The 22,666-nt window shown below is 37.8% G+C and overlaps 2 protein-coding genes across 4 annotated transcripts in view; one reads left to right on the top strand and one right to left on the bottom strand.

The window, feature by feature from the left end:
- Nucleotides 1–6,132: 6,132 nt before the first annotated feature.
- Nucleotides 6,133–8,591, bottom strand: LOC141427480 (uncharacterized). The gene is made up of 2 exons (XM_074086980.1): nt 8,399–8,591; nt 6,133–6,484 (listed from the first exon to the last, which is right to left on the bottom strand). The coding sequence occupies exons 1-2, from the start codon at nt 8,440–8,442 to the stop codon at nt 6,181–6,183; spliced, it is 348 nt and encodes a 115-aa protein (XP_073943081.1). The 5' UTR covers nt 8,443–8,591; the 3' UTR covers nt 6,133–6,180.
- Nucleotides 8,592–8,823: 232 nt separating this feature from the next.
- Nucleotides 8,824–22,666, top strand: part of sba (six-banded) — a 54,971-nt gene continuing 41,128 nt past the window's right edge. For all 3 annotated transcript variants that reach the window (XM_074086982.1, XM_074086983.1, XM_074086984.1), the window contains exon 1: nt 8,824–10,450. In XM_074086982.1, the coding sequence (XP_073943083.1) occupies nt 9,480–10,450 (971 nt within the window). In that variant the 5' untranslated portion in view covers nt 8,824–9,479. The remainder of the gene's footprint in view (nt 10,451–22,666) is intronic.

Raw genomic sequence — 22,666 nt, forward strand, 5'->3', positions numbered from 1 at the left:
GTGCATTGTAGTTTTCGAGGTTTTTTTACCAACCGAAGAATCGAGAGAAAGAGAGACCGTGGGTGGGATGAGTTTAAATTGGTCCAAAATGTGTTTCAAGTGTCCTTACCATACCAACACCCTAGTTCAAACTCCCGAATACCTGCGTATTATACTGCCTAAAAATAACATGTAATGAATAGTATAATGGTGATTTTCCACCGGCGAGGCGAGACGAGAATTGAAATTTGTATGCATTCTCGCGCGCCCGCCGCGAGCCGCCGCGATGTTCATGAATGGAAACAATTTGGGAATATTAAGTCTTTTCTGGAATGCCAAAATGGCTCAGGCCTGAAATGTCTGTTTTCCTAAAATGTACAATACTCAAAATGTCTGCGTTTTCACAATGTTAACACCTATTTTGTCAGCTTTCTCAATAATACTTATATGTTTGTATTTAAATTGTGTACACTCTCAGGAAGTCGTCTATTCATAATGTTAACATTCCTATAATATTAGAATTACCATAATTTCTGCTTTCCCGTTATGTTCACTTTTTTAAATAGGCAATAGTCTTGTTATGTTTGTTTTCCCATAATGTCTGCTTTATTTTCTAATCAATATTCTAAATGTTCCACCAGAGATGTGCTATGCGAGGATGGGTAAATGAAGCGTTTCTATTGGTTGATGAAAAACATAATCCTCGCAACACATCCTCGCACATCTCTGGTGGAAACGCTGTTTTAGAGCAAAATATTTTTCGTTCTCAACCGGTTTCGTACCCGAACGAAGGGATTTTCGTAGTTTAGGTTTTTACTATTCTTGGTTGTTATTGGTATTAACGGCGTATTTTGTGAGATTTAAATATACTCTGTCTGTAACAGTGGTTCCGGTTGAATGAAGTTTTAACTCATTTATTTATTAAATTATTTAAGTCTTTTATCACAAGTAAAACAAAGCTAACCCACTTTTTTTTTTGGGATACATTTAGATAATAAGCACTTTCTGAAAAGCGAACATTATACAAAAACTGTCATTCTTGGAGCTCTTTTAACCCTTTGACCATTATTTTTTTAAAGCAATGAATCGAGAACTTTAACGATACGCACAGCATGAATGATTTTTTTTATGATTTTGGAGAAAGAGAAATGTATATATTATTGCAGGGTTTCCGAATTATGAGACGGCAATATGTTTGCCGCTATCAGCCAAGGGCATTAAGTGACAAGACCGTCATGTCAGTTTGCCGGGGGAACTACGGGTGGCACGACGTATCTAAAATAAATAAATTAAAAACCAATAGATGATAAGAAATAATTAAAACCTTTATTTAACTTAAAACTGAATACCTAACCTGCGAGTTAAGCAACAACAATATATTATATTATAAGATTGCACGCACGAACAATCAACACTTTTTTTGCGAGATTTTTTTTACTTCCGTTGTCATTTCTAACTAACACGGCTAATTCAGCAATAAAGGTAAAGGGCAAATTTGAAGTATTGAATTAAGCTATTGCTCCATATATAAATCAATAACAATTGTAGCCTAACCCACCCTTTCCTTTAATAAACACCAGACACTCAACGGATAGTGGCAAATATATTGCCGTCTTCATTTTTTAAAATTATCAAATAACAGTTTTTTTTTCTTTAAACTTTATATCGCCAATCTTGTCTCTGAAAGTAGAGAATTGTGACTATCGGATAAATCCAGCAAACAAAATTTTATTTACAAACATTTTTGTTCAATTGTAAGGAATAGTTAAAAATCTAAGTTCAGGCCTAAGAATCATCATTTAACATGGGTTGGAATAACGTTTATCTGCTATTCTTTTTTTCGTAAATTGGTACGAGTATGTTCTCTTATGCGAACCAAAAGTTATATTAACTAACAACACGTTCATTGAGAAAAAAATAAAATATCTGAGTCGTATGACGGCAAATATCTTGCCGTTACCCACTAAAGGGTTAAATAGCTATCATCGTTCATCCACCATTACCTCTCATATTTCGTTATCTAGAATTTTTTATCGTACCTACAAAACCTACTAGACACTGGCAAAATTGTCCTCCAATGGACAGCCATATTTTCATAAAAAAAAAATAGCTGACATGCAAAAGATGTGTTGTTGACATTCTGAAAAGCAGACATTTTGCAAAAATACATTTTAAGAAAACGGATATTTCAGGCCTGAGCCGCCAAAATTGTAAGAAGGCGGATATTTTGAGGTTGCAGAGAATTTGGGGATAAGCACTTTCTGAAAAGCCTAAACTGCCATTTTTTGGTGACTGACATTATGAGAAGCTGACATTATGCAAAAGACGTGCTGGTATTACAGACAAGAAAAGCAGACATTTTTGGGAAAAATACATCTTAGGAAAACCGACATTTCAGGCCTGAGCCGGCTATTGCAGTGAATATGAATGTATTTCAATAATTTTGATATTCTGATTTTAATACATCAGTTAAACCTCAGTGCGATACAATATATAATAGATTAGGTGAAATGGGAATATACTTAGCCCTACCCGTTGCAAAGTCATCACCATAAAAATAAACTATAAAAATCTAACAAAAAATAAAAAACCTGTAAGTATCAAATGCTTTCAATGTAGGTACGTATTGCCTGAGTGAGTGTTTATTACCCCAGCCGGATGCGTTATTGGCGCAAGGTAGAATAAACATTCTAATGTAAATTAAATTGTACTGAGAAAGTGACTTGCATTTTGTTTTAAATTATGATTCGATTTTAGCGTATATAGGTACGGATCTTTTACCACCATGGTGGCCGTGTAGTAGTGGTAAGTACCTTGAAATGTGACAGTTCAAAATATTTGACTATTTTTTCCGAAACACTTAAAAACATCATTGCTAAAGGCAACAATAGTACATTACTGCAGAGGCCGGGAAAGAAAGGCTTGCAGGCCGAGTATGTTTAGACGGCCGTTTATTTCCAATTTTCTAATCTTGTTCCGAATTTGATATTCCTGTACCTACGTATGTGGTAATAAATGGGAAATAATAAATGCAGCGACTAAAGTTTTATTTAGCATCCGCAACGGAACATCTGTTTTTGTTTTTGTATGTAAGCAACGGGTTAATAGAACAGCTTCTATTTTTGAGCTTCAATATCCGTCTACTAATTTAATAAAAATCAACCCCCAATAAAGAGCATCGTAAATAATGACTTAGCAACTAAATTAATAAATCTTTTTCTTTTTTAATGAAAATTAGCAACACACCTCGTGGTGCGCTGGGCGGGAGCGAGAGTAACCGCAACCGACCGGCCCACCAATGAGCGTGCTGCATACAGAATACCGCAAAAAGTCGGCGGTATTTATTTACAATTAATTAGACCAGATTTACAAGTGCTCGTATTCTCTAACAAAAATACACTCATTTCATAATAGGTTCGTTCGTTACCTTTTGAACCTCAGAGTAGAACCACCGATTACCGATTAACTTACGACGGCAAAATCTCTGTCACTTTAAATCTATGCTTAAGGAGCACTATCTGTAATCGTGTGATAATTAGCTTTATCCTAGTTAATTTATTTATTCATTAATTTATATGTGGCTGTTTACCCCATTGCCTATATTATTTTAGACGCGTATAATATGTACGATAATGTGTATGTGTAGATGTGTTTTTGTTGCATTTTAATTTTTTCATCACACTTGCTCGTAAACAGTGTCGTAACATGCAGGCTACCTTGGTTGCAACCCCCCCTAATAAAACCCTCGACCTTAATGTGCTTGTCATGAAACCCATGGTCGGTAAATAAGTCATTGCCCGTACTAATTTTCATGTCACGAAGCCCAAGGTCGGTAAATGAGTTTGTTACTGCATGGTGTGCTGCTGCTACGTGCGCGCGCTGCACACGCACGCCATGCACATGCTGAGCTGGCACTGCCAAGAGCGCAGTCAGCGGTATCAGCAATTTTTGAAAGAATAATAGTTTTTCTTTTACAAATATACAATTTTACGGGGTGTGAATTGTCCCGTGATATTTATTTATTTAATTTATTGCTAAAATGACCTTGATGATGATGATGTCCTCCATGCCGTGTCGATTCCGAAGGCGAACCTTTAGAATTGTTTATTATGTGCCCGAATATGGCTGGCAAAGCCAAACTTAGTCTTAAAGGTCCTATTACAGGGCGCGCAATGTAATTGACCACTATCATTATACGTGTAAGTTTAGGAAGGTCTCGGGCGGGTCTTCATAGTAAGACGTTTGGCATGCAGGTGTTCCAAGCGATGCCTCTCAAAATTTGCAACAGCCTTTTTTACAGAGCTGCGCCATTCCAGTCTCTGCTTCGCGAGATCTTCCCAACTCTCGCATGGGATGTTACATGCGGTAAGGTGGCGCTTTAGGACGTCCCTGTAACGCAAGAACTGGCCTCCCGGAGTCCGCTTTCCTTCTTTTAATTGAGAGTAAAAGACGGCCTCAGGGAGTCTACCATCTTTCATACGCACAAGGTGTCCGCACCACCTTAGCTGTCCTTTAATCAACAAAGACTCAATGCCATTGAGATTGGTTCGCCTGAGGATTTCAGTGTTTGGGACTCGGTCCTGCCACTTAATGCGAAGTATAGATCTTAAGCACTTCATATGAAAGGCATCGAGACGCTTTATGTCACTTTTATAAAGGCACCAAGTTATAGCAAGATTGGCAGAATTATCGCTTTATACACAGATATTTTCGTGCGCAAGCGGAGGTCATGCGAGTCCCAAACTCTACCACGAAGCGATTCAAAAGACGCCGCCGCCTTTGCAATTCGAGAGGAAATTTCAGTCTCGAGTCGATTGTCGTCACGGATGACGCTGCCCAGGTACCGAAATGATGATACTTCCTCTAATGTTTTCCCATCTAAATATATCGAAGTCGGGTCGGGGTTAGCACCACGTGCCGGTTGTTTTAGCACTTGGGTTTTTGAGCGTCTTTGACTTAGGTCGATTCAGATCGAAAAAAATAGTTAAAGAGCATTCTATTATTGATGCGTTGTACGCTGATGACGTCTGTCTGATGGCAGCCGCTTGCAAATTTTTATAGACCGTCTCCAGGAGTCATGTCAAAGGTTTGGTCTGATTATAAGTACCTCAAATGACCTTGATGTTTCAGTAACATTAGAGCGAATGTGATTACAGCACTTGACCATGATTTAATAATACAAATCAAATAAATGAAATACATTTGCAAATCTTATTTATTAATAATTCTTGTAATATTTAAGCCTGTACAAGTAAGCACATTTTAGGTCATTACCTATAGCCATATACCCACTGTTCGGAGAGAACCCAACAGTGTTTAAATGCCCAATGGATTTTCCTTGAGTAGGAAAATTGGCAAATACACTATATGATGGAATGTGAACCAGTTTTACAGCGTTTGGTGTAATGTTTGACACAGCTGCCATTATTTCTGTGGATGCATTAAATTTCAGACATGTAATTTTTGTGGTCAAGTTTGTGATAGTTTTGTATGGCACAGGATTATATGTAGACGACGATTCCTTCAGTGCTGATGTTTCGTAAATATTAATAATGCCTTCTCCGCTTCCTGTTGCCAGCAGTCTGCCACATGGACTGGTGTTTATAGTTGAAGCACTGACACAACCCTCATCATAGAACTTTCGGTATGATCTGAATGTGGATAGGTCCCACATAGTCACCTCTCCTTGTGCACCATAACAAAATAGCTGTTCACAATTATGGGAAAAACATACAGACACTATTTTAGAGTTGTGTTTCAGACGTCGAATCAATTCTTTAGATACAGCTGACAAAATAAATAATTCATCATAGCCATCACTTGTCGCAATGTACTTTCCATTGCTTGAGAATTCAAAAATCATAGGCCTCTTTAATACAGATGGGAAGTCAATCATTTGCGGTTGTGCTTTTACAAGGTCATAGACACAGTAGTGGCGGTTAATGGACTGGGAGGAAATGAAGGCGTGAGTGCCATCTGGAGTAAAAGCTGCATTTGATATCTTCCAACCTTTTAATGCAAAACTATGCAATTTGTTATTGGTTTCCTTGTCAACTGAAATCAAAGACACAACACCTGAGTCTCCAGCAACGAGAGCCACACTTAGTTTGGGATGAAATTCAACACATGATATTTTTTTTCCTTCATTCCATGTCTGAGTGTTCAACTTCGCTAATGTTCTTATTTCCAGCACTTTTGGCTTCAACCCAAATGTTTTTTTTGTTTTAAATTTCCCACTGTTCGTAAAATTTCATTATCATCATCTTCTGATTTAACTTTGTTAATTTTTGCCCAATTAGGTGCTCCCACCAGGGTCTCATACTTTTGTTTCAATTTGTCAGTATATAAAGCAGTTCCTTTTGAGCCAGTTGTAGATTTTATTTCAGCATTTTGATCATCTTCATCAATCCATGCAGGCTTCTCATCTTCCTCCAAAGCATCAGTATGTTCAGACGTTAATTTTTCTGAGAGTTTTTTCGACTTATGGAAGAGTATCTGAGATGACCTGAAAGAATGGAAAAAAAAGTGTTGAATGAAGTTAATTTCATGTGTTTTACTGTTTTTACACATAAATAAACCAAACATCAAAGAGTAACCTTGGCATTACAATAGTTAAAGGCGTTTTCAACCGTTTGGTTTCAACAGCACACTTTTCGTTCATCCAAGTTTCACGGCACACCAGTAAAAAGTAGCTAAGTGCGAGTCAGATTGGAGCGTAGAGGGTTCCACCCGTTCCGTCATTCCTTCCGCTCCTTTACCATAACAATCTGACAACATCTGACGCATGCCACATGTCAGTTGTTTTCGTAATATTTTTTCATTAAAATAGCTATTTATGATTTCAATGCAGCATACACTTCGCAGCAATCGCACCACACCTGAAAGTATATGTGACCAGACCAGTGTGCCTGCCGCGATCGCCGCGAAGTGTATGCGATTCGTACAAAAAGTGTCAACGAGACCCTATTAATAAGCCTCCGCTGTCCGTTATGTTAAACATATTATGGCTATACTGTACGGAACCCTTTAGGTAATCTACGCGCCAGTCCGACGCGCACTTGGCTATTTTTTACTGGTGTGCCGTGAAACGTTGATGAATGAAAACTGCGCCATAAAACTTTGATGAACGAAAAGTGTGTTGTTAAAATCAAAAGGTTGAAAATGCCCAAGTTAAGTTGTAATTATTTGGTTATTTTTATTTCTCGTTTTGTAATTGTTATTTTATTGAATAAATATTATTTTTACTATTATTTTCCCGTAATGACCAAAATTCTTAGTGGCCTTAGAAGTATTAATTAAAGTAACTTTTAACTAAACTATAACTAAAAAAAAATTGTAACCACAGCATGGATTTAAAGATGTCACCATTTCCTCGCTGTATAGCAATGCTGATCTATTGTGCAAGGCAACCAGATGACGAGACGTTTTAGACAACCAGATGGCCTAGTGGTTAGAGAACCTGACTACGAAGCTTGAGGTCCTGGGTTTGATTCCCGCGTTGGGGCAGATATTTGTATGAAAAATATGAATGTTTGTTCTCGGGTCTTGGGTGTTTAATATGTATTTATGTATGTATCTATCTATATAATTATATTTATCCATTGCTTAGTACCCATAACACAAGCTTTGCTAAAGCTTACTTTGGGACGGTCAATTGGTGTGAATTGTCCAGTGATATTTATGTATTTATTTATTATTTATCTATCTATATAATTATATTTATCCGTTGCTTAGTACCCATAACACAAGCTTTGCTAAGCTTACTTTGGGACTAGGTCAATTGGTGTGAATTGTCGTGTGATTTATTTATTTAACTGCCAGCTCTTCGGTCCCCTGTGGTATCCGATAGCCATTTAGATAATTCTTTATAAAGATTTTTTGCGCTGGGCCCCTACGGACTCAACCCCGAATGGAACGAAGTTGTATTCAGGGATCTTTGTATTTGTTCATTTCGAGTTTTTCCGCCGCCACTGCTGCTTCACTAGCTTGGTAAGCTGTTCCACGGCATCATCGGCATTAGTGGTTCTTCCTACACCAGCTTACGACCCAATTTCCACGGAATTAGCGACATTCCGTTTTGTAATTATACACACACACACACACACACACACACAAACATCACGCCTTTATTCCCAAACGGGGTAGGCAGAGCACACGAAACGTTACCGCTTTGGAGCCACTTTTAGCAATTTTAGGTTTTAAGTTTGACAAAAACGGTACAATAGTGACAGGTTGCTAGCCTGTCGCCTACGATATACCTAACCTATATCCTCAGTCGCCTCTTACTACATCCACGGAAGAAATGGACAGATGTAATTCTATCCTGACACCATAACACACGGGTTTTGTAATTAGTTTTAGTAAATAAAGTGTGCACATGATACATAACCTAAAGCCAACGTTAGTAACTTTTACGTACTTTGCCTCTGCATCCTCTTTTATATTGGCACGTTTCCGCTTCATTTTATGAATTATTTCAGTACCGAATGTCACACCACCTCCAAATTATGTATACTTAAAATACATACAAATCAATCGCACAAGTTATGCACAAAGAGAAAGAAAAGTTGAAAAAATTTCACATTCGTATTCGTGTCACAGTGACAGTGACAGCTAAGTCGAGTATTTTCTTATAACACAAAACGTTTCTTCCAGTATGTTAGCAACGGGTTTTCAGTGCATTGAAACGGTTTCTGGCTTTTTAAAAACGTCAGCTTAATTTAACTTATCCTCCAGAGATGTCGCTACTAACGGGGTCGGTAAAACAGTTTATGATATGCCATCATTTTAGTTCATAATGCGGCCACCAGATGACAATTTATGTCAGTGTTGCATCTCTTTTACTCTACCAGTTAATTTTTAATGCAAGAAAGATGTAGAGTCAGCTAACAGATATTCCTAGTATAGAGCTAGAGTTCCTTCATTAGTTTCGTTATTCGCTGTGCTTCATTTCAATGCATCGTCGTTTTGGTTGTGATGAAATCGCTTTCATAATGTTCAAAATTGTGGAAGACTAATTTAACAATCTCAATTTGTGCAGTGAAACCAATCAAAATAAAGTTAATGGAAACCTTATAAGTTTGTTGCTCTATTATGAAGAGAACTCTTTTTGTGTGACCTTTTTACATCTTCGGATAGTGTGGCAACGGTTTAACAAATGAATAAGATACAGCTGTAAAAAAGTGCTACCTATTTTATTATCTCTCAAGAGCGGTCCATCACGTTTTACAATGGGGCCGATAGGGGCACCGCCATAAAAATATTAGGACCATTAGTTCAGTCCGTCATAAAAACATCACAGATACGCTTCATGACTTTCGTGCGTAAAAAGCGTTCGGTCGAGGATGGTGCAGCGTTTCCGCGTCACAGGGAGGTCGCGGAGCGATGATCGGAGGTCCGAGAGCGATGCAAGGTGGAGCCCCGCTCGGTCCGCTGGTGGATCGCGTCGCCCCGCGTTCAGATAGTGAGCGGGCCTACGTCGTGTGTGATGTGCGTGCGCGATGTCCAGCAAGCCCGCGACTCCGGCCGCCTCGCGAGCGGGCGTGCCCGGCGCGCCGCGCGTGCTGGTGTACGTGGCGGACCCGCGCCAGCTAGAGCCCGGCGCCGCGGCCGCGCCGCCCGCCCCGCTGCCCCCGCCCCCGCCCGCGCCCGTGCCGCTCTACCACGATAGCCTGCACCACGTCTCACTGCCCCGAAACAGTCTTTACAGAACACAGATCGAACAAACAGACCAGAGAACCCCATCAAACACCGTTTTCTACAAGACCTTAAACAATAGTGATGGTAAACTCAATACATGCGGAGTGGGTGATAATGCTTTGATCCAAAGAACTGATTTTTTTTCTGTAACACAGCAGTTTCCTAAAGAATCTGGCTTGAAACTCGATGATAGCAAATCAATCGAGAGACATACTGGTATAACTGTGCGAAGAGATTGTAGTAATAGTTCAATTAATTCAGATGTTTGTGGGGTAGAATCTTACAATACAAGAATACCTATTGAAACAGGGGAGTTAGCAACATATCAGAGTAGATGCCCGGGTCCGTTGGGTCCAGAAACTGTGCACTCGTTGCAGCCTGTGGTGCTGCAGCAAGGTTTTAATCAGTTTATTGAAAGTGGTGTAGTACCAAGTGTCAGTGGTGAAGGAAGGAGTGGTGGTGAACGAGAATTAGTGGACAAGAGTTATGTGAACTATCAGTTTTCAGAACAAAGTGTTTCACACCAGTCAATAGTGAATCAGAGTATAAGTATATTAAATCAACAAGTGGGAGTGAGCGGAGGGCTGTCAGGGGAAGCCGAGGCCCCCCAGCTGGTGCGCACTCCTGAAGGGCTGGTGCTGGCGGTGCTGCCGCCCCCCACAGACCCCTCCCAACTAAGCTCTAGAACTGGACAGAGTGAATCTATACAAACAATTGTTGTGCCTTTAGGTTGGAGAAGGATAGTCAGTGGCACTTCAGTCCTGTACATAAGGTGAGACCTTGAACTTTAAACAACCTTTTTAACAACAAGCCCTGCATTACTAGTATGCTGTTTAAATCTAGTTGTTTCATTTCCATTTATTAGAAAGGTAATCTATTCTATAAGTTATAGCACATTTTACGGAGATGTAGCTGTCTATTATGTTTTCTCTTGTTATATGTTATGTAATAAATAAGTATTCAAATATGTTGCTATTTACATAACATATAGATATTACCTATCCTGCTGATTAGTGAGCTTGATTTCAAAGCTAGGTCCAGAGTTTGAGTTCTGGTGGGTTAAATACTTGTATGTATGATGAATATGATTTTTTTCAATGCTTTTACACTCAGCAACAAAAATATACAATATGTTAAAAGTGCCATATGTATACAGGACCTTATTGCCTGAACATTTAGGCTGTGTATACATAATTTTTTGCACTTTAGCTGTATTCATAAAATCTTTGTTGCTGACTGTACCAGAGTCTTGGATGTTAATATACATATATAACTATTCTTAATTATATATACACACTGTCTATACCCATAATACAAACTGCTCAGTTTGGACCATTGATGTAAATTTGTCCTGAAATATTTATCTTTTATTTATTGATTTTTCATGTTTCATGTTTTAAAGAACTTTGTTACATTTCATGCATTGTAATTCCTTCAGGAATTCTTTGATTTGTTTTACTGAATTTTCATTAAAATGGTTGCACCTTAATAGATTGAGCTATCTGATCTGAGTTAGATGAAAAGTATTTTTGGCTCTACAATTTTATATATATACCAAAATTACCTCCCTGTGTTTAAAATTTGAGATCCCACAACACAAACCCAACATCAGTAATTAATGTAAAACTAAGATGTAAAATCATAATTTCTATTAAACAATTGAACTACTAATTGTTTCATCCACACAAAACCCTAATTTCAATTTCTGTGTCATTCTTATCACTTACGCGAGTCACGTTTGCACAGCATTTTAAAAGACTACGAAGCTGACGAATATGGGTATATTACGTTTTAAGTTCCTGTGGGTCCTTGTTTATTATAATTCGTAGGCTGGTTTTCAATCTTTTTAGGGTTTTGTTGTCTAAATTTCAAAAACGGAACCTTTATGGTACCTATCACTTTGACCGTCGCCGTCTGTTCGCGTCGCGGCTAGAAAGTTGTAACTGGCGTGAATGTACATTACATACACAGTAACACGCCGACAAAGTGGTAGAATAAATACATAGACTGCTAAAATCATTACTGTTCCTTTGCTTTGCCGTAGTCGAGTAAAAATGTGTGTGTGCGTGTGTCTGTCTGTGGTACCGTAGCTCTTAAACGGGTTAACCGATTTTTATTGCGGTGTTTTTTTTATTTGAAATCTGGTTTTCTTGCGATGGTTCTTAGACATGTTTCATCAAAATCGGTTTAGCCGTTTTGAACTTTGAAGTTTGAGTTTTCCAACTTTTTGTTGGTTAGTGTGGTGTGGGATGTGGTTGGAAAAGTCTATCAAAAATATTGCAAGATTGCCAAAACTATTTTTCGATTCACAGACTTCTTAGGGAAATATTAAGCTTAAAATGTGCAAATTTTTGTTTTGCTATATCCCCCTGTCTCTACTATTAGGTACGTGAATAATGGTTGTATTTGGACACGTGAATAAAATCATAGCAGTACCATCTTTGCCCTGCCGATAGGCAATTTAAATTTAATAGTAAGTAGTTTCTTGAGATATTTGCAGTTTTTTTTTTTTTAAAGTTTAGACCCACCATTCTTCAAGTTTTTGACTGTGATTCCTGGATAACAACTAATTAAGTAGGTTTTTAAAGTTACGAGTACCTAATAGTAAGTAGAAACTTAATATTCAACATGTGCCGCAAGTTAGTGCAGAACCAGACATTGCTGCGCGTGTCCCAAAATGCATTTACTCGTAGTAGTTTCTTATACTACCTACGTTTTTTTAATTTAACTTATCAATGAATTTCAGCGATACAATATTTTCAAGTGGTACAGTGATACAAATTGCGATGCTGGTATTTAACTTTGTAGAACCTTTTTATTTAAATTTATATTTACTTTAACAATTAGAAAGGTAGGTACATATGCTCACGTTCTAGGATTTTTCTACGTAGTTACCTACAAGGGTCCACGGCAGTGTCCCATCTTTTTCTCGAGCCATTCGCATCACTTTCGACTTTGATCCCCTGTAACTTCGTTGTGGATAAGGAAAGAAGATTAATTTTGATAACTTCAAAATAATAAAACAAATACCTAATGTATGTACCTAATATTTAGTTGCAGAAATATATTATCTACAAGAGATCGAAAAAAGTAGGTTTCGTAAAGAAAGATAGGCAGACGTTCACATGCTTGTATATAAATATAATATGTTACGATCACGCTCAACCGTCAACCTACCTGCCTGTGTTAATTACAATAAAAATATACTGTGACATGAAAGACCTGTTTAGAGACAAAAAAATCTTAGGTAATTGCTTCGAATAACATTGATATTTTAAACAAGTTTTATAATGTTACACGTATTCAAAAGAACATTGTTAATTTGTCGTTACGTACAATGGACGTTCAAAATAGGTAGTTAAGCGGTAATGAAGTACCGAGCGGACAAGACGGCGAACGAGCCTCGGATCGAGGGTTAACGTTAAATCAATCCGGCACAAGTGGACAAACCAGTCCGGCAGCTGTGCGGACGCTGCAAGGCTCGGCGCAAGTCAGGAGAAACCTCTCACATACACTTTACATTAAAGTCTACCTGCAAGGTTAATCTGCTTGATTACTGCTACGACTTATCGCCGATTGGTAGGTATTTTTGTGATTGAATAGTTTTCGACACGATATTAAATGTTATTGTGTAAACTAGCCACGTCGTCTTAACTCGAGTACTGAATTTGATTGTTAATATTCTGAATATCGATGTACCTTATATTTCTACCTAATTAAATCAGAATAAGATCAATTCATTTCGGGTAAACTTACAGCTCCAAAATCTCCAAATATATAAATAGAGGTTATAACCAGCCCAGCACTTCATCGTTGTCCAATAGTAAAAAATTAATATAATTATTTCTAAATCCAAAAGATCACGTCTTGGTATGCAGATTGCTAACAACATCTGAGTTTACTGAAATTTTAATATCTATCTTCACTGTTTGTACTGCCGCTTCCTCCTACCTCTTGAACGGGGCTCCAAAGACTCGTTACGTCCGCCGGCACTGTCTGCCGTCGATGACCCGAGGCCCGAGAATATCGCCGGGTGACGTTTGAAATGTTTAAAAAAAGAACATTCCGACTATGATCTGCGCAGTACCTGGAACACCTAATCAGGTCTACGTTCGACTAGGGATGCAAGTATTTGATAACAAATGGCAGACTATTAGACCAATCGGCGACGATATTCGATGGGTCCTACGTATAAGGGCTTAAGTGTAAAATCATTACTTTACAGGACGGCCTTTCAAAGTCAAAAACTGTCTTAACTCAGAGATGGTGTATCCGAGACTTCTAAAATTTGCCACACTAGCTAATAGTACTCTGTCCTTCAATCACAAATAATAAATTTTAATAAAATATTTCTTCATTAAAAGTTATTGTACATACGCCCATATACGTGAATTTCCGGGAAAATAAACTTGTGTACAAAAAGACAGTAAAAAGATCTATGTGGTACTTTGGCTCATATACGCGTACAACTTTAATATCTTTGGTAAATATACGTTACCCAAGATACTTGGGGAAATAAAAAAAAGGAATACAATCACATTAAGATGTAGCGTTGAAGTAGCCGCGTTCCGCTTGACGTACAAGTGCCTAAAAATGGCAGTTATGCCCACGAATTAAAAAAAAAACCACCCGGGATTTACCGTGTAAAAGTATCAAACGTACGTTTAGCCCTTTTACGTTAAAATTGCATCTAGTTCGGCCGTTTTCAATCAATGATAACTCGAAAAAAATTGAATAACAAAGTTTTTTTAATCCACTATATAAATATATATAGTTTATAGATACCGATAACGCACAAAACCCAAAATTGAAAAAAAAAACACTGGCCCTTATACATAAGCCCTAGCAGAAATGTATCCATGCGTGTTTTTTTTTTCTCTTTTGTTCATAATCTAGCTTTTCTTCGTTCTTACTCTTATTCTTTTATTGCCTATCCCGCGGGAATTTATATAAATATTTTATTAGTACACGGTGCATCCTCAAGGAATATAATATTATGTGCCAAGTTATTTCTTATCTAGCAGAAATTTCGATATTTCTTTTTGGTGCAGCTCTATGACTCAAGAAAACATGACTGCCTAATTTCAAGTCTGTAGCTCAAGCTTATTAGACTGTGTCTTCTGGGTAAATTGGTATAGAAAAAAATCTTCTATATACATTATTCCGTGGTAATATTGGAAAATCCTTAACCTGTCCTCTCCCAGGGGCACAAATTTGTGCCCAAATTCCTTTGATCCTGTTATCCTGGGAGATGACAGATTAATACGGTTTTTAACTTTATAACCTACTAGCTTTTGCCCGCGACTTCGCTCGCGCAGAATTAGTATACAGTTTAAAGCTTAATTGATCCCACAAGAACCATAAGTACATTATTTAGGGATAAAAAGTAGCCTATATGTTAATCCAGGGTATATATTACCTGTATGCCAAATTTCATGCAAATCCGTTCTGTATTTTTTGCGAAAGAGTAATGAACATCCAAACATACATCCATCCATACAAACATTCGCGTTTATAATATTATTAAGATTACTACCTACTTATATGCTAAATTTGAAGGTTCTATTAATTGCGGTTACGGAGATAGAGCCACTTTGAATCGAAAATATAAATCCTTTTTATGCCCTATCTCGTGGGAATTTCTAAAATCCTCTATAACCCCCAAGAAATACAACCCACTTAGCTACCACGATTTTGATACCTGCTTGGTGAGGTTTCAGTTTCAAAAAGTGTCCATAAATTCATCCTAAAAGCAAAAATAATAATCGAAATATGATGCTATTGAAATTAACGCACAATCGTTCGGTATGTCATGTTCATAGTAACAGCTATGGGCTCCATTGTGGATCCCTTGTACTCATTACCTGGCTGTTATCTGCCATTGGCAGCACAATGCTAATGCAAACAATACTGTTGTAAGACTAACTCACGCACCTTGGGCGGTAGTGGCTCTTCGTTAATTTAATTATACATTGACGATTTTGAAAATAATGAACGAAATTTTTAAGGAAATAATTCTAGCCAAGTTAAGTATTGCAGTTATGTACGTAATGCAGAATAAATTCTATTGTCTATATTTTTTTTACTTCTATATAATAAAATGCAGCTGACTTAATAAAATTATATTGTATAGTTGACACCGGTCAGGATCAGCTACTCCTACGTTGATTTACGGTCGCACCGCCACGAAGATAAAGCAAAGCGCAGGGGACGTTAAAAATCTGTTCTCTCTCGAGTCATAAACTATGTTGGATTTCTCTGGCCTCCTTTGTAACGTATTGCACAATGTTGAGATTGTCCGCGCGTCTTCAATGCTGGTGTACAATGCTGGTGGCGGGCCGATTGTTTCGGCTGTATCGATGGGCGTCACTCGGCATTCTGATCCGATTTACAATTCGTTCCGACTTTCTTTACAAAGTTAACAATGAGCCACATGCGCAACATTAAAACTTTTTGTCATTCTCTAGTCACCCGGGGTGATTTGTTTCCGAAGGCTAGTACCTATATTAATCGTAAATTATTACCATGACAACTTGGATAATTTACTTCACGAACGTTTGGCAAACTTTTATTTAAATATTAAGTGAAAGTTCAGCTCGAATAACTACCTGGGTGTTTTTCTAACCATTTCACTAAACTACATATAGAGTAGATATATGGACTCTACCTGAGGTTGCGGGGAGTCAGTAAAACTTTACAATGTCCCTAATTTGAGATTTATAGTCCTGCCCTGTGATGAATGGCTATTGTGAAATACGATATTGTTCCCGTGAAAAACAAAGAGTGCGGGTTTTTTATTTCGATTTTTATTCCTGATAAAAATAAAATATTGTTTTAAACGAGGCTAGTGGGTTCAATCTATCTACACATGCTAATGTAATAAAGAGGTAACTTGTTTGTATATTTGTTTCTATACCTTAAACATTGTATTAGTGATACGAGGGCTGTTCTGAAAATTTCTAGCTACTCAAAAAAATATAAAGATATTTCTATTATTTATTTTCAATTTTCCAAAATTCTCTCCTGCGGCATCTATACACTTCTGCATTCGACTAAACCAGCTTTCAAAACAAGAAAAAAAAACGATCTTGCGGAAGGTCGAAAAATTCCCGTCTAAATTCATTCAGTCATTTGAGTTGTTGAAACTTCGTCCTCGCATACTTTTTTTTTGTGGTAGGAAACAAAAAAAAATCGCACGGGGCCAGGTCTGGACTGTATGGTGGGTGTGGCAATAATTGAACCCCAGAAGTTTGCAAAAAATCGAGTGTCCGAGCAGCAGTGTGAGCGGGAGCATTATCCTGGTGAAAAAGAATGCCGCGGGTGCCGCTCCTCGGACGGTCCTCGGCGAATTGTTGGAAGACTTGAGGCAGGCATACTTTACTACACCACTGGCTAGTAACCGTTCTTCTATCTTCTAGAGGAATAACTGCCACGGGACCACTGCGTCGAAAAAAAAACAGCAATATTTTTTTTTGTTGACCGTCCTACCGCAAACAACTTTGGTAGGTAACGTGTCTTCCTCGAACACCCATTGCGTTGACTGCTGCTTTGTAAGTGGATCGTAGCTATATATCCACGATTCATCACATGTCAGTATGTAAGGCACCTGCTGAGATGTGCCGCCCTCGAATTTTTCTAGCATATATTTGCACCAATCTACCCGGTGGGCTTTTTGCTCTTCTGTGAGTAAATGCGGTATCCATCGTGAAGAAACCTTGCGTACTTTTAGATGATCGTCTAAAATATTTGAAACAGCCTGTGATCCAATCTTCGGTTCATTCTGTATCTCCCTGTGTGTAATGTACCTCTTTTCTTTAATAAGCCCACTCCACCTTGCTGACATTTTCATGAGTCACTGCTTTCGAAGGCCGCCCAGGTCTGGCTTCATCTTTGACGGACTCTGCCCTGACCAAATTCTCGAAACCAAAAGGACACGGTGGCTAACGAAGGAGCAGATTGACCAAAAGCTATGTTTAAATTGTCATGCGATTGTTTAAATGACAAACCTCTTTTGTAGTCGTAGTCACGTCGTAGTAAATCATAACACGAAATTCTTCCCTCGAAACGTTCATTTTGCAATCAGAACAATGTGTGACACATATTTTTTTAAACAACTTTTTTTTCTTTTAAAAGGTTTGCCAATTATTTTCGGCTAGGACTTTACAAGTCAATTAAAAAAGGTTTTAATCTGTAGCATAAAAAGTATAATTTTTCAAACAGGTTTGTCACAGCTAGGAACTTTCAGAACAGCCCTCGTACACCGTCAAAGGTGTGACAACATTCCAAATCAAAAAATCCGATGAAAAACCTTTCCATGGGTGATCCATCAAATTCGATTCAGAAAGATCTGCTGAAATATTCCGGGACCGTTTTAAGACACCTTATACTTAAGTACAGTCAACTACAAAGAGATCGATATGGCCAAAGTTACAAAGATATGTGTGTATACGTCGGCGGCCGATCGTAACATCCGCCAGATCACGAAATTCCTAGGCATATCGTGAAATGCCGCCATTTCATGAATTGGCTAAGGGATATCCGCCATATCGTTCAAAACTCACCGTTTAGCGATTTGCCTAGTGAGGTTTAAGCAGATCATAAAATTCCTAGGCATATCATGAAGCGCCGCCATTTCATGATTTGGCCAGTTTAGGCAGATCATGAAATTCCTAGGCATATCATGAAACGCCGCCATATCGGTTCTGGCACTTCGCCGGCCGCTGCCGCAGCACGCTCGCTTCGCTCGCTCGGCTCGTGCGTCGTGATCACAATTAATACTAAACAAACACGACCGGTCAGCTGGTCACGGCCGCCATTGCATACGTAGCGCCAAGTGGCCAAAAAAGAAACTATTTTACGATGTGCCCGGTATAGAGCTAGGAATATCGACGAATGAGTTGCTCTAATCGATCTGCCGTATTATTTCTAAGGCACATATTGATTAGGAATTTCGTGATCTGGCGGATTTTACGATCGGCCGCCGACATATACACGACTTTATTGACTTAACATTAAGGTCGTGTGTGCGTATACATCATTTTTGTAACTTTTTTGGCCGTATTGATATCTTTGTAGTTGACTGTACCTCATTTATTATAGCTTAGTATGTGACGCGCTTAATTTATGGAACATCTAAACCTATTCAAACAATAATAGACATGCTTTTTGTCCTGTAGTATTTGATAGATTTAGGCGTTACTTTGCGAAGGTCGATGTCAATGAACCTTCATTTACCATGCTTTTCCGCTAGAAATAATGCACCTCTGGCTACGTTTATGCGACACATACCGATATTTAACAAAGTACAAAATTTTCGCTAGAAGCAGCTAGTATAGTATAATATTAAATAGTATGAAATATATTTGTCATACTTAGGTATCCCAGGTCATTTGCAAATAATTAAAAATACTTATTTTGAAAATGATGGATTAATTCTCACATATAATGTGCGGAAACTTTTCTTCAATAAATTGCGATATTATAAGTATAAAAAAAAGACCTTATTTAATTACTTTTTGAATAATTAAACTCCCTTGTTTGATATTCTAAGTGCCAGGAGAGCTGTTAACATACATTTCGGAGAAAATAATATGTAGTATTTAATTCCAAGTGACAGATACATCACCATTCAGATGTGAATAGGCACGTAGGTTTTTGGTGTATCTGCATTTTCTCAAAAACACGATGTAATTAAGCTAATTGGTATTAAAAACAGGTAATTGGAAGAAAAACAAGCAAATTATTAAAATTAATAATAAAAAAGAAATAATAATAATAATAAAAGAAGTCAAAGTCAAAATATCTTTATTCAATTTAGGCTATAAGAAGCACTTATGAATGTCAAAAAAAATCTACCACCGGTTCGGAAAAACCTCTGCTGAAAAGAATCCGGCAAGAAACTCAACGAGGTATATATATATTTTTTTAAAAACAGATTTACAATATTATTAACTGATATGTATACATCACAAGTATTTAACACAACTTTATTTTTAACACAGTAGGTTCGCTATTTGAAGGGATCGCTAATGCGGATCGGAATTAGTCCATGATATAATCATTAACTTTATAATACGCCTTTGATATTAATGTCTTCTTGACAATAGATCTGAATTTTGTATCCGTTTCATTTATAATATTTTTTGGAATTTTATTATAAAAACGTATGCAATTTCCCAGAAAAGACTTTTGGTTTTAGCCAGTCTGTAAGATGGAACTTTAAGCTTCCCTGTGTTTCTAGTAGCCTTTGGCTTATCGACGTTAGTGGGAAAATCACATATGTTCTTCCTAACATACATGATTATTTCAAAAACATAAAGCGACGGCAGGGTTAGGATATCTGTTTCCTTAAAAAAAGATCTTAAAGATTCACGCGTCTTCAAATTATAAATTGCTCTAATTGCTCTCTTTTGTAAGACAAAAATTGACTCAATGTCTGCAGCAGATCCCCATAAAATAAGGCCGTACGAAATAATGCTATTAAAGTAAGCAAAATACACCAACCGTGCCGTCGCCACATCGGTTAGCTGCCGTATTTTTCAAACTGCAAAAGCAGCAGAGCTCAATCTACCCGCGATTGCTGTGACGTGAGGTCCCCACTGTAGTTTAGAATCGAGCGTTATTCCTAAAAATACTGTTGATTTTACAAATTCAATAGTTTGACCATTTAACTTTATATTAGAAACTGAATTCGAGCTAGATGAATTTATCAACGAGAATTTAATACATTTAGTTTTCTTAGGATTTAGTAACAAATTATTGGCAGCAAACCATGAGGATATCATGGACAGGGTTTCATTGGGCTCAATGAAGTCGGTATCTTTTCTACTAACCTTGAACAGTAAAGACGTGTCGTCAGCAAACATAACTATACCCGACTTTTGGCTTACCATATAAGTAAGGTCATTTACATAAATAAGATACAGGAATGGGGCAAGAATGGATCCTTGAGGCACTCCCATTTCGACCACAGATCCCTCCGATACTGTTCCGTTAATCGCTACCGTTTGCTTTCTTTGTGTGAGGTAAGATTTAATGAGTTCTAAAGCGAGGCCACGAATGCCATAAAAATTTATCTTACAAATTAAAGTATCATGATCCACACAATCAAAAGCTTTCGAAAGGTCGCAGAATACACCTATAGCGTCATGTGATTCCTCCCAAGCTTGCAATATGAATTTAACTAAACTATGACCCGCGTCTGTAGTAGACCTGCCTTTTGTGAATCCGAACTGCTGTGGATGCATGATTTTATGGGTATTAAAATGCGAGATCATTTGCGTCATTATTATTTTTTCGAATATTTTGCTAAACGCTGATAGGATGGACACAGGACGATAATCAGAGGGATTATCTTTATCACCTGATTTAAAAATAGGAACTACTTTACTATATTTCATCAAATCTGGAAATACGCCTTCATCTATACAGCTATTAAATATAAATGCTAAAGTTGGAGCAACGACATCTAAAATGGAATGTAGAACCTTAACTGAGACCTTAAGTACACTTTGCACACTGGCAGGTAGCTGATGTTATAAAAAGTAACATAGGGTACCAGGGGCGTACCCAGCTTCTGGCCTAGGGGGGGGCAAGCCAGATTTTTTTAGGTCAGATCGCCCGCACTTGTTTTGTCATACACACTACACAAAGACACCTACATGAAACACAAGGTATATGTAGTGTGTAGGGCAAACACCGGGGCATAATATATTGTAGAACAAACAATCTCCCCTGCCCCCCTGCGTACGGCCATGTAGGGTACTTTTCTATCTATAATAATAAACTATGAATCCTGAATTTTTGCATGTATTCAAAATCTATCGGTTTTCTGATAACATTATCCAGGGTCTACACTTGATGTTTTTTTTTTTTTTTTTTTTTATTGGTGTACCTCAAGTTAATATTGTTGTTTTCATTACGCGGAATTTTTTTAGAGATAGTTACAATAAATTATGAAACTATTTGGCTTCACTCACAGTCGATACATGGGGTTACCGCTGGATAATCGACAATAGCTTAAAGCGAGATCATACGCGCGTTGACCTCCGCAGCTGCTTCGATGCGGAAATAATACGGATTACGTAAGCCGAGTCGAACATTTTTTATTGCTCCATTAAATGAGGCACGCCGTCGTCGCTGGGTGGAGAGCGTCTCAACTCGACTTACAACAAATAAACGAACTTCGATGATACGGCTATTAGTCTTCCTACTGTTGATTGCCAAAGTCGAACAGGAGCCATTTGGTCGTGACAAGTAATTAATTGTTCATTCATATACTTAGCCTTTAGCCCCATTAAATGTTATCCCGATCACTTCATCTGTTATCGAAAACGTGAAAAATTGCCATGGCTGCCAACGTGAAGTACCTAAGTCATTTTAGTTAATAAACAAAATGTCTCATAAACCGTCAATTATTTAAAGATAAAGTACAACCCTCGCGAGAAATCCACCGGATGTGCCTGCTCACATGGGCTCCAGACGGTCGAAGAAAAATGAAACGTGTGCTCTTATTCTCTGTAAGTTCCCACAGAAGCGAGAATAACCGAGGGATCGAGTCAAGGCTAGCTATGCGAATCTAATAAAAACAGTTTGAAACTTGATGCACAAAAACTAGACGTTATTACATGTCTCTCTGTATCAAGTGAGTTTATTTACTCGGTGATGCGGCGTTATGCGCGGGCGCGGGCGGCAGGTGTTTCGCGGACCTGAACTGGAACACGTATAATGTTGATGATAAATTGTAGGAAAAGGTTTATTTATAGACGATAGAAGAAGGCACTTATGCTTAAAAGGACTATCTGGCCACATGGGACATATTATAGTGTTATTTTACCAGCAGACAAAAACGTACACATACGGCATGGAAACCTATACATGCAATGAGTTATGTTTTTATGAAATCATGGTATGAGTTGCTTAATTTGTGCGTTTTTTACTTGTATCGGTTGCATGCGTCACCAACATTTATTTTAAAAACAGTAAACAC

The sequence above is a fragment of the Choristoneura fumiferana genome, chromosome 4 (genome assembly GCF_025370935.1).
Source record: "Choristoneura fumiferana chromosome 4, NRCan_CFum_1, whole genome shotgun sequence".
Lineage (NCBI taxonomy): Eukaryota > Metazoa > Arthropoda > Insecta > Lepidoptera > Tortricidae > Choristoneura > Choristoneura fumiferana.

Bases quoted from the DNA above. Each gene is read 5' to 3' on its own strand.
- LOC141427480 (XM_074086980.1), bottom strand. From the start codon at position 8,442: ATGAAGCGGAAACGTGCCAATATAAAAGAGGATGCAGAGGCAAA. The intron at 6,485-8,398 runs GTACGTAAAAGT...CCATTCTTTCAG, and splicing joins AAAGAGGATGCAGAGGCAAA to GTCATCTCAGATACTCTTCC.